Raw genomic sequence first — 13,415 nt, 5'->3', positions numbered from 1 at the left:
GATTTTGATGATAATAGAATGGCAAATCCTTGGACATTCTTCAAGAAAAGTTAGGGCTTTGTCTTTCCTGATTTTGTTTTTTCCTTTCGTTTCTGCGTCTAAAGTATTAAATTAGGCGAAATATGAAAAAAAAAGAGAATAGCAGCTACTGTTGTGCTTATGAATTATTGCCAGGTTATATAATGTTGAAGAGATCATTCAATTTTGATGCCATTTTGGGCTTTGCCCAGGGATAGAAAAGTAAAAAATTAATAAAAATGAATAGATATTGTTGTTGCATGCCAAATTTAAAGAGATAGTTGCCAGTATTACGTTCTGCTTGACAATATATGGTTTTATGAAGTTAGGATGAAGAAGCTAATATTGAAATTTGTTAGTTGCCAGTTGGATAGTTTGTATGGTTAGTTTTAACCCTTATCATGCTGTACATGATTGATTATGCCTTTGTGACCAGTGTAGATCATAATCAGCCTGCACATCCATGCAGTCTGATCATGATCTGCACTGTTCGCCATTCAGTCAGTATCTTCTTGGTATGCACCCCTTTTAACAGTCATGGTATTGTCCAAATTGAAAGATCGACAAATTCATTATAGAAATTTAGCAGGGTAAGTGTTAAGTTGCCCCAAGGTGGGTATTATTTCAGGCTCAAACACTGGCCCCTGGATAGAACCACAGACAAGTTTCCTTGCATGAAAGAACTTCACACTGCAAGCAGAGTTTTCAGATTTCGTAGTAGCAAGGGACTAGTGATTTGGAGTCTGCATGTAGTGACTCTTAACCATTCAGCCAGGAAAGCTCTAATATGGTCAAATTGAAATTGTTGATAGTATAGTCAGAGGAAGACATTGGTAGATGGAAAATAGGGGTACATGGGGTAAAGGGCTGGAGGCCTGAAGCAATTTATGAATAAAGTTGTAAGTAATCTGTTTCCAGGAAATTACATTAAAGGTTTAAAGATCTACCTCATTTCTTCACTTAATGTTTTGACCATTAATCAAGATATAAATCTTTTTTTTTATGAACATGTAACAAGATTCTGTCTTTGATATATATATATATATATATATATATATATCTATATATGTCTTATTTTTTTCGAGAAGCTATTCGGTAATTGTTTGAAAAAAATCGAGATAAGACGAGACACCTCGTTAGCATTAATGATTGAAGACAATTTTATATGATTGTCATAAAGTATTGGATTTTTGATTAATATCCACAGAATTTCAGTAGAAGGTTAGTTACAGAAAAATTCATCATTTCCATCTAATTTCTCACTCTGCACTACAATCAAGTCGGGGATATGATTAAAGATTCATTTAAAAGGTTGATTAAAGGTTGACTGGCAATGTAAAAAAATGGAGATTTTTTTTTTATGTTGGTATAAGAAGTAGTCAAGATTGCTCAGGAGTGAAAGTGAATATTGGTATGAAAAATGTTTTAATACATGTAGTTGATTTCACGGAGATGCTGATGACTATGAAATCATGTTTGTTTCTTGATTTAGACCAGCCAAGCAGAACTTTAAAATTTCATCAATTTTTTTTCAAGTTGACAATGAAATTTGTCAGTGGTCAGTCTGACTGGTAAAAGTTGGGAGAAAGTTTCAAATGTTAAAGTTCTTCAGGCAAGATCCTTACTGATCAACCAAGAAAAGTGATAACTGACCTTTAAGGAACATTAATGTAAATTAGGCCAGCCAGAGATCCATCAGTGGTCAGTCTAAATATGGAAGTCAGAGAAGACTAGTTCTTAGCAGAGATCGTTGCCAATTAACTGAGAAGTGATGACCAACCTTTAAGGAACATTTATGTAAATTAAGCGGACAGTGAAATCGGTCAGTGGTCAGTTTGAGTGGCGAATAGCGGCGCTGTTATGGATGATTTCTGTCAGAAAGATGTATCGTTGAAACTTCGGATTGCAAGACTAAACCTCATAAAGTGCGGTATAAACACTACGTAGATGCCCATTGATGGATGGGTCCCCAGTCTGAAACATTTCTCTTGATTGTTTATAGTTTAAGATCGACTCGTCTCTCAGATGGTGAAAAAAATAAGAAATTACATTGTTTTATGATGTGTCTATTGCTTTCGACTTTGTTTTGTCTCCTTGTATAGTGAACATTTGAAATGTTAATAGTTTCTGTTTATTTGTTCTTGTTCCTTGGCAGCTGTTGTTACATACTGATCTTAAAATGCTTATAATGCTTTTGTTTATAATGTTGCTGCCATAATTTTGCCATGAGCATAAAATGTATAATTTTGTGTTAAATCTTATTCTCTATAATTGTTTTCTCTCATATTGGTCAACTGTTCGAATATTGATTAACATAAAAGAAATTTTTATTGAATCCATTGTTTTTATTCCCTCCCTTTATGGCTGTAACAGTAAATTCATGTGCAGTATTTGAAGGTTGTGCTATTTATTGTTAACATGTAAGTATGCGTAAAACCTATTTGAACAGTTGTTTCATCTGATTTAACATAAAAATTAAAGCCTTTCTGGGTAATAAGCTGTTGGGGCCTCCTTGTAAAATGCCTGTCGTTGACATGGGTTTGATAATCTTGGCCAGGCTTAAGGGGGCTTTGGTCTATCAGTTTGTGCAGTTTGATTGTCTGTTAGTTGTTTCTTTTTGAAGCACAGTTCAAAATATCCTTAAAATGAGGTGCTTCAGTTGCTGAGCTGTTGGGGCCTCCTTGGGTAAATAAGCTGCAGGGAGTTGCATCTTCTTTTTACCTCAGTTGTAAGATTGAATTTATCCGCAAATGTCGGTGAAGATGACAAACTAATCGGCAAAAAAAATATGTTAAAGTTGGCTGTTTTAAGGTTACAAGTTAAAATATGCTTTAGACGTCAGTCAGATTATCCTGAAGAACATTTGCCTGGCCTATGGATGGGATTTATGAATAGTTAGTCCAGTGCCCTTAAACTACTGAGCTAAGTAGACCAACTAAAGAATTACACACAGATCTTTATTAAGCAGCCAACCAAGGAGTCAAATTATCTGCCTGATCTATGAAGGTGGCTGCGTAAGACAAGTTATTGAACAAAGTCAGTTTTGGAAGTTTGCTGCCAAGTTTCTTAAGGCAAATGGCTGCTTAATTCAGATGGTCTGTTAAAAACAAAAACAAAAATGTTCTGTTGTGGAGAAGAGGTAGTAAAAGTTGAAGGGAAACAACTGCAATATGAATAATTTTGTACAATATCAACAGAGTTGTTTCTTTTGTATAATCAACGGTTGTTGCTGATATTTTACTTGTTAAAGTGTCCCAGGAGCTGCTAAGATTCAAGTTTGCAATACAGCAACGCAGATTGGTAGTAATTGTAGAATTTGTCACAATGAACAACAGTCAGATTTAATCATATGCTCTGAAATCAGTTAATTTCCATGGTTTGGGCCAAAATAGATGTTTTGTAGCAAAATGAATTTCTGAATTTTAAATCTTGAATTCACTCAACCATGAAGTGCACGAAAATTAGTCCCCCACAACGATTAATGATTTGCAATAGTTAAATTAAAAATATGTTGATCAAACAGTTTTATTCCACTATGAGCTATTATAAAATCAGTACTGCCATGAACCATGAGTAAAGTCTGACCAGTATTTATGACAAAGACAATGCTAGGGATAGTCAAACAGTCATAATTATCGCAGGTACAGCCTGTCAACTTAGCTCAATAGGGAGAGTGCAGATCTACAGATCACAGGGTCATGAGTTTGATCCCTGGGCAAGGCGTATGTTCTCCGTGACAATTTGATAAAAGACATTGAGTCTGAAATCATTTATCCTTAACTTCAGATTCATGTGGGAAAGTTGGCAGTTACTTGCCAAAAACAGGTTTATACTGGTACAGAATCCCACAGTTACATAATTGAAATACTGTTGAAAAACAGCGTTTAACCAGAAAAAACCCAAACAAAACAACTGTCTGGTAGGTGGTCTTTATTTGCATTCTTTTGACAAAGTCCATCATCCTAACAATACTCCAGTTAAAGCTAAATCTGGTGTTATATACCCATTATGTTAATGCAGGCTACCAGTGTGCATGTAAAATGACAGGAGATCGAGGTAAGAGAATTGGATTGTGTTTTGTATATTTTCAGAGATGGAAGAAGGACAGGTAGATGAAGAAGGCATGGATTCACAAGTTGTAGATTCCACATCATTTACACATGAAATTGGTGATTCGGACAGGTATATCTAACATCCTTCCACTTTCACCTTACATTAACAACCAAAAAAAGATGAAAAGAAAAAAAACAGAGAACATCTGAAAGTGAAGCCATAGTTCTAAGTCTTCATTTGTTGGAAGATCTGCCCGTCTGTCTGTTAGATCTTGTTCAGACATCAACTGTATTCAAAATTACATAAAAGGTCAACATATCAACATTGGTAGCTGCAAGGTCAAGGTCACAAACACTGATTTTGATCTCGTGTCGTAAGGAAATGTATGTAGCACTATAAATCCTTTCATATGACTGTTTTGAAGTTGAACAGGATGAAGAAAATCAGCAACTGGCTCTTTACTTCTTTGAAAATGACTATATATATTGTCAGCCAGTGTTTTTTGGGCCGAAATTCAGCCCCATTCCAATAAAAAAAAAGTATGGTTTTTCCCCCCTATTTCTGAAAAAAAAAATCCCCTAAAAAACAAAAATAAATAAATAAAAATATATATAATTTTTTTTTTTACATACCCCAACCAACAAAACCCTTTCTAGATGTACATGATAAAGTAAACTGTACCATTTAAAACATGAGACAATGTGTTTTTAAATAATTTTCTTTTTTATTGTAACATATTTCTGAAAAACTGCTTTTATCACAAGGCAATTTTCCCCGTATTTTAGTGGCTATGGCGCAATTTTCATCTTCTTACGGTCCCCGCCACCATTAACCCAAAACTTTAAAAAAAACTGTCAGCTGAAAATAGGAACATTGAACCCTTCTGTTGAATCAGGAAATTTTTCAGGAATAGAGTTTTTCATTGTCTTGCCAACTACAGTTTGATTCACCTAATCTTTAACAGGGTTTTTCTCAAAGTACAGTTTTATTCTGCAAGATCCGGATAGAAACTAAACCTCTTTCCAGAGATTTTACAGGATGGTGGAGAGATCATTCTGAGTTTTCAAAGTATTTATAACGTCGGCTTTACGGCCAAAACTTTTTTTCCATTGTAGCAATCCGACAAAGTTACAATTTCAAAAACAAAATATAGAAATCTTATAATTTTTTTTGCAAGGAAATATTCTTTACAGTGCATTCGCGGTGCTGCGAATTGCACTTTAACGAAATACCAGTATACTATGAAAAGAGGTTGTGGTCCTGGCTGCTTTCCTTCTTATTGCTATGTTACAAAGTCGTGGTTTTACGAAAATACAATTTTACGAAAAATGTTATGTATTGTTATGCCCTTACAGCCTGTTTTTAACTTGTTTGAGATGCAATTTTACGAATACCTGAATTGGCTAAGTTTTCACATCTTCCATTCTTAATGTGTCAAGTCCGGGTCATCACGGCTAAGCATGAAAAACGCTTTAGAGTGGAAAGTGTCTCTATCCATTAACTGGGCGTAAACAGTTATTACAGTGTGAAAACTTACAAATTAAAAGCGAAACACATATGCCATGACACAAGTTATTTGACATTATAGTGATTGATCTTTTTTCTTATAAATATTGGATCAGATGGCACACCAGTCACACCCGCTTCGATATCTATATATCTCAAACAATCACTGCATAAAGAAGATAAGAATAAATATTTAAAGTCCTGATCATATGTAAATTGTCGTTGTATTATTCTGAGCAATTCAGTGAAGAGCTCAGGTCGTCTTGAAGGATAGCTGAATCGGAATAGGCAACTTACGCATTCTTAGCAATCCGGTGAAGGGTCGGGCTCAGTCGGGAGGATAACTGGATAGGAATGTCGGTGAAAGGGAAGACCATAGAAGAAGGCGCAGGTCATTGCGTTGAAGTACATTTAAAATTAGTATACATTTACTCCGATATGAAAATCCTGAATATCACCACGTGTAGATATTACATTTGGGTAGTTGTTTCTATATGTAGAGGTAGCGAAATTTCCTATTCTGCACTCGAACGAAAATGCGATATTACGAAAAAATGGCTGGTCCCTTGGCTTTTCGAAGGACTGCAATTGTACTGTAAGCTAACTAAGATATCCTAGAAGTTAACAATCCATTCACAAGTAAAGTTGATTATTTGTCGAGCCCGCTTGCGGAAGCGAAGACATAGTTGTCCAAATGGCTGTTCGGTGTATGTGCGTCCGTCCGTCCATCCGTCCGTCTGGATTTGTTTGTCCGGACCCTAACTTTGACATGCATGGAGCAATCTTGTTTATATTTGGCGTGAATGTTGACCCCAGCAAGACGGAGTGTCATGAGCAAACAGCAGGTTCCTATCTCAAAGGTCAATGTCATACTTGGAGGTCAAAGGTTAAATTCAGTAATGACTTTGTCCGGAGCATTTCTTCTTCATGCATGGAGGGATTTTGATGTAACTTGGCACAAATGTTCACAACCATGTGACGGAGTGTCATGCACAAGAACCAGCACCCTAGGTCTAAGGTCAAGGTCACACTTAGAGGTCAAAGGTCAGATACAAGAATGACTTTGTCCGGAGCATTTCTTTTTCATGCATGGAGGGATTTTGAAGTAACTTGGCACAATTGTTCATCATCATGAGACGGAGTGTCTTATGCAAGAACCTAGAATTACTTTCCTTTGTTGTTATTATAAATAGCTTATAATGTAACTTTTTTATTACTGGTCGTAGGGAAAAATCAAGACCACTTTTCTGTAGTACAGTATGCATGTTACATCCAATTTTGAGGTGTATTTTGACTTATCTCTACAGGTGAGGATTTTTGTGTGGACTTAGATTTTTTTAAAAGATTTTCTTCCCTTTGTTGTTACTATAAATAACTTATATTGTAACTTTTTGTGCCTCCCCCCCACCCCATGAGTGGTGGGGGCATATAGATTTGGTCTTGTCCGTCCGTCCAAAGTTCGTGACACGCCTAGCTCAAAAAGTATTTGATATAAATAGATGTAACCTTGCATGAGTCTTTATCATGATATGAACTTGCGCACCTCCTATTTTTTGTCTGGCTCCGCTCCCTATTTTCAGAGTTATGGCCCCTGAAATAGTCAAAAATGCACATTTTCACCTTGTGACACGCCTAGCTCAAAAAGTAATTGATATAAATTGATGAAACCTTGCATGAGTCTTTATCATGATATGAACTTGCGCACCTCCTATTTTTCCTCTAGCTCTGCCCCCTATCTAGTCTAAAAAAATTGTATATAAAGTGGTCATTCAGTGCTGAATAATTTACAGTATTAGCAGTATAGATAGTTGTTTACAATTTCTAGTTTAGTACAATGACATTAGTTTACTTAATTGATGAGGATCAATGCTATTGTTGTTATATTATGCACTCTTTTGAAGAATGGGGGGTGGGGGGGGGAGAGGTTATATTGCTTTTCACCTGTTTGTTGTATCAGTTGGTCCCTCCATCTGTCTGTTGGTAGAGCGGACAGTTTCTGCCCAATAATTTGAGAACCACTTGACCCAGAACCTTCAAACTTGGTTATCAAGTAGATCGCCCATATGGTTTTTTGAGTCATTAGGTCAAAGGTCAAGGTCACGGGACTGAACCTTGAAAACTGTTTCTTCCCAGTAAATTGAGGACCACTTGACTCAGAACCATCGAACTTGGTAGCATGATTATATCCCCACAAAAGGAAGTTGGGTAGGGGGGAGCGTATATAGGAGTGAGCTTGGCGGTTGGTCGGTCCATTGGTTTTCATGGTTTCCGGATGATAACTCAAGAAAGGCTTGACCGATGTAAATAATTTTTGGTACACAGGTGTAACATCAGAAAATACAGGTCAAGTACGACTTTGGGGTCAGTAGGTCAAAGGTCAAGATCACAGTGACCCTGAACAGTTAAACGGTTTCTGGATGATAACTTGAGAACGCTTGGGCTTAGGATCATAAATTTTGGTACACAGGTGTAACATCATGAAATGCAGGTCAAGTTCGAATTTGAGGTCAGTAGGTCAAAGGTCATGGTCACAGTGACTCTGAACAGTTAAACAGTTTCCGGATGATAACTTGAGAACACTTATGTCTAGGATCATAAATTTTTGTACACAGGTGTAACATGATAAAATACAGGTCAAGTTCGACTGAGGTTAGTAGGTCAAAGGTCAAGGTCACAATAACACGAAACAGTTAAACGGTTTCTGGATGATAACTTGAGAATGCTTGGGCCTAGGATCATGAAAATTGATAGGGAGGTTGGTTATGATCAGCAGATGACCCCTATTAATTTTGAGGTCAGAAGGTCACAGTGACCTGGAACATATGAACGGTTTCCGGATGATAACTTGAGAATGCTTGGGTCTAGGATCACGAAACTTAATAGGGAGGTTGGTCATGACCAGAAGATGACCCGTATTGATTTTGAGTTCCAAAGGTCAAAGGTCAGAGTGACCTGGAACATTCAAACCTTTTCCGGACAATAACTTGAGAACACTTTGGCCGAGGATCATGAAAATTCATTGGGAGGTTGATCATGACCAGCAGATGACCTCTATTGATTATGAGGTCAGTAGGTCAAAGGTCAAGCAAGTTTGGCTTTGACATTGGCTTAATTCTGTGACAAGGCAATATTGTGGGGGTATAATTCGTCACTCCTGTGACAACTCTAGTTGGGTTATGAAGTAGATAACCCTTACTGTTCTAGGGGTCAGTTGTTCAAAGGTCAAGGTCACAGGGGCTTGAGCCTTGAAAATGGTTTCTACGCAATAACTTGTGTACCATTTGACCAAGAACCTTTAACTGATAGCATGCTTGTGCTGATCAAGTAGATGACCCCTATCATTTTTGGGGTCAGCAGAACAAAGATCAAGGTCACAGGCTGAACCTTGAAACCGTTTCCACTCAATGACTTGAGGACCACTTGACCTAATATCTTCAAACTTAATAGCATGATTGGTCTAATGAAATTGATGACCCCAATTGTTTTGGGGGTTAGTAGGTTAAAGTTCAAGCTTATAGTGATCACGGGACTGAAAATGGGACCAACCATCAAGAGACCCCGGGCATAAGTGTATTACATTATGTTGTTTTGTTACAGTATGTTGTTTTGTTACAGAGAGATAGACTATGAGGAAGGAAGTGATGGACACAGCAGTCAGAGTGGGGACCAGAGTGAGGAAGACCAAGCCTATCAACAACAGGTAAAAACACGCCTCATCATCTCAAATAGAACAATGCTGTATAATGTAGTGGTCAAAATGTTCTGCTCCAACTTGTTTTGGTCTCCAGAGCTAAGAAAATTGAAACCCTTTAAACAACTACTTATAAACCACTTGGGAAACTTTGTCTGTTGCATCCTTCCATGGACCGCTCATAGTTATTATGTCTCCTACATGTATTGGGGGATAGTCAGTCTGTCTGTGTTGCACAAAGTTTGTCCATGCAACTCCTCCGACACCACTGAGCAGATTTTACACCAAATTTCACAGGAGTGATCGTTGCCAAGCTTAATTGTGCATATCATTGGCATTTTCAGCTTCGTTGATTTTTTGCAGAGTTATGGACCTTGATTCATCAAATTTTATAATGTTTTGTCCACTCTTGTATTATAAGGCGGATTTCCCCCAAACCTCAAATGTGTTATCAGTGCCAAGTCTTATTATGCAAATTATCGGCATAATTACCTCTTCAGTGATTTTCAGTGGAGTGATGGCCCTTGTTTTATCATACGTTACAGTTCTTTATACAGTTAGGCTTAATTTCACCTCTGGAGTAGTGTGAAGTATAGCTGTGCATATTATCGTCATGTTCCAATAAATGATTTTCAGCCAAGTCATGACTCTTGATTTGTCAATCTTTGATCTGTGCTACTTTTCCTATACCACTGGTTGAAAATCCAGTTACCGCTGCCAAGCCTAGTTGTATATATCATTGGAATCTTATGGCTCAGTGATTTTTCCTTAATTTGTGGTACTTTACAGTTTTTGCATGAGAAATGTTGGGAGATATACAACAAAATTATGCCCACTTTGAAAGTGTTGTATGCAAGTATTGCTACATCAGTTTGATGTATCATAAATGATTGTAAAACTATTACCTTATTATTTGACTGCTGTTATTGGCATTATACATGTACCAGTATATTAAGTATTTGCATAAAGTGCTGTTATCCTATTCTTTGGTTTATAGGTGGGGGCTCTGTGACTATACTTAGTGATTATACTTGGGTACCCCCAGTACATTAAAATAATGTCTGAATTGGAATTTGGGAGTCATTTTCTAACATTAATAAACTGAAACATCACCCTAAGACCTATATTGCCTTGGTATGACACAACAAAACAAATAATTGGGAAGCACAATCCTTAGGTTTTTTTTATTGATAGATAAATTGAGACAAGTTACAGTAAAGTCTAGATTAATTATGTCTCCCCCCTTTCTGGGGGAAACATATTGTTTTTGCCCTGTCCGTCCGTCCGTCCATCCGCCCGTCCGTATGTCACACATCATTTCCAGGCAATAACTTGAGAACCATTTGACCTACAACCTTCAAACTTCATACGGTTGTAGGGCTGCTGGAGAAGACAACCCCTATTGTTTTTGGGGTCACTCCATCAAAGGTCAAGGTCACAGGGGCCTGAACATTGAAAACCATTTCCGATCAATAACTAGAGAACCACTTGACCCAGAATGTTGAAACTTCATAGGATGATTGGTCATGAAGAGTAGATGACTCCTATTGACTTTGGGGTCACTCTGTGAAAGGTCAAGGTCACAGGGGCCAGAACATTGAAAACCATTTCCGATCAATAACTAGAGAACCACTTGACCCAGAATGTTGCAACTTCATAGGATGATTGATCATGAAGAGTAGATGACCCCTATTGATTTTGGGATCACTCTGTCAAAGGTCAAGGTCACAGGGGCCTGAGCATTGAAAACCATTTCCGATCAATAACTAGAGAACCACTTGACCCAGAATGTTGAAACTTAATAGGATGATTGATCATGCAGAGTAGATGACCCCTAACGATTTTGGGGTCACTCTGTTAAAGGTCAAGGTCACAAGGGCCCGAACATTGAAAACCATTTCCGGTCAGTAACTTGAGAACCACTTGACCCAGAATGATGAAACTTCATAGTATGATTGGTTGTGCAGAGTAGATGACCCCTAACAATTTTAGGGTCACTCTGTTAAAGGTCAAGGTCACAGGGGCCTTAACATGGAAAACCATTTCTAATCAATAACTTGAGAACCTCTTGACCCAGAATGTTGAAACTTCATAGGATGATTGAACATGCAGAGTAGATGACCCCTATTGATTTTGGGATCAGTCTATTAAAGGTCAAGGTCACAGTGGCCTGTTCATGTAAAATCATTTTTTGGAAATAACTTGAGAACCACTTGACCTACAATGTTGAAACTTAATAGGATGATTGAACATGCAAAGTAGATGACGCCGATTTATTTTGAGGTCACTTGATTAAAGGTCAAGGTCACAGGAGCCTGAACAGTAACTTGAGAACCACTAGGCCAAGAGTGTTGAAATTTAGCGGGATGACTTGACATGCCAAGTAGATGATCCCTATTGCAGCCAACCATCAGTGTCTCTTTGACTATCGCTCCTGAACCCTATTGACTTCTTGCCTATAGGACTTTGCATTGGGGGAGACATGCGCTTTTTTACAAAAGCATTTTCTAGTTTACTTCCTGTTTTCAGTATGGTGAGGAATATGAAGATGCTGATGCCAGTGATGTTCCAATGGAAGATGACACTGCTATTAATCAGCCTGAAAGTGAGTGTCCTGTTACACCGGGTACACCGGAGGAGCCAGAAGAAGGGGAGGTATTTGATGACAATAGTGAATCAGGGGAGACAGCTGTTGATAATACTGAAAAAACAGAGATAAAGGTGTCAGACAATGTTGTTGTTAATCCTGAAGCAAAACTGCGTGAAAGTCCTGAGAAGGATGCAGATGGTTTAGGTATATGTGATAATACTGAGGAAAGTGATGAAAAAACTGAATCTGAGAAAGATAAAAACTGTGCTGAAACAATAAAAGATCTTGAGACAGTTGTTGGTAATGATAAGGTCAATACAGAAACTGAAGACACTGTGGATGTTAGTGAAGATGTTGATGAAAGTAAAATTGATGATAGTTCTAACAAGGCAGAAAGCACCAATAAAATAATTGTGATAAGTAAGAATGTTGACACAGATATTAGAATTGTAAAAACTGAAAATGTTGAGAATGAAAATAAACTAGAAGAGAAAATGAAAGAGGTGAAAGGTGATACTGATGAAATTGAAGATCATATTATAAATGTGGAAGCTGATCATTTAATAGATGAAGAAGCTTCAAACATTGAAGCTGAACTTGGTGCAGGAGACAATTTAGATGACAGTGAAATTTCTGGGGTAGAAAAAGAAACTGAAGTTGAGAAATCTGCACCAGAAGTGGTTGTCAGTGAAGTTAAAAAAGGAAAGCCTGCGAGAAGAATTGTAAAACCTCCAAGTCAGGACATTGCCCCTGCTTTGACAAGAAATCAAATGGAATTATTAGAACTTGAAATGAGGGCTAGGGCAATTAAAGCAATGTTAAAAACAGCTAAATAATGTGTTTGGTATGACTTGTGTGTAATTTTATCAGAAAAATGAATTAGAAGCATACTTCTGAGTAATGTATTACTTCTTGGTTGTGGCAGCTTTTGCACAGGTTTTGACCCTTGGGGAAAAAAAATGGCAGCTTCATATATTGGTTTAGACGTGTTGGTTCATTATTTGCTTGTTAGTATTCTGATGTTACTGCTAATAATACAGTCGTCTTCAGGTTTGAGCACAGTGTGTTCTAAATCAAGTTTTTAAGCTTAGTTAAAATCTTATAGCTTTTGTTACCAAATTTTTATGGCTCTTTTTTTTTTCAAATATATTGTTGTGATACTTGAAGACCAAGGGATTACTTACTACCTTGTCTGTATGGCCAATTTTGTGTCATGTCTGTATCTTTTTCACCATTTGAAAAGAGGGGATGAATTGGATGGACTATTCATCTCATAGCACTAGCTGTAGTTTAAAAGGTCCAATGTCAAGGTCATTACTGAAGGTCAACTGTCTGAGCCTTAGATATTTTACCTGGTTCATATTTTTAGCTCACCAGAGCCAAAGGCTCTGGGTGAGCTACTCTGATCACTCACCGTCCGTCGTCAATCGTCCGTCGTCCGTTGTCCGTCCGTAAACTTTTACTTTAAACGACATCTCCTCATAAACCGCTAGGCCAATTTCATCCAAACTTCACAGCAATGTTCCTTGGGTGAAGCTCTACAAAAATTGTTCAAAG

At 37.4% G+C, this 13,415-nt stretch overlaps 1 protein-coding gene across 13 annotated transcripts in view; it reads left to right on the top strand.

Moving 5' to 3' along the window:
* LOC123524155 (caspase activity and apoptosis inhibitor 1-like) overlaps positions 1-13,041 on the top strand; it is a 179,842-nt gene extending 166,801 nt beyond the window's left edge. For all 13 annotated transcript variants that reach the window (XM_053539180.1, XM_053539176.1, XM_053539169.1 and 10 more), the window contains 3 exons: positions 4,110-4,200; positions 9,193-9,277; positions 11,798-13,041. In XM_053539180.1, coding sequence (XP_053395155.1) covers positions 4,110-4,200; positions 9,193-9,277; positions 11,798-12,694 — 1,073 coding nt within the window. In that variant the 3' untranslated portion in view covers positions 12,695-13,041. The remainder of the gene's footprint in view (positions 1-4,109; positions 4,201-9,192; positions 9,278-11,797) is intronic.
* Positions 13,042-13,415: the final 374 nt, after the last annotated feature.

The sequence above is a fragment of the Mercenaria mercenaria genome, chromosome 3 (assembly GCF_021730395.1).
Source record: "Mercenaria mercenaria strain notata chromosome 3, MADL_Memer_1, whole genome shotgun sequence".
Taxonomy (NCBI): Eukaryota; Metazoa; Mollusca; class Bivalvia; order Venerida; family Veneridae; genus Mercenaria; species Mercenaria mercenaria.
The sequence above is the reverse complement of the archived record's forward strand: the minus strand, read 5'-3'. Positions and strand labels throughout refer to the sequence as shown.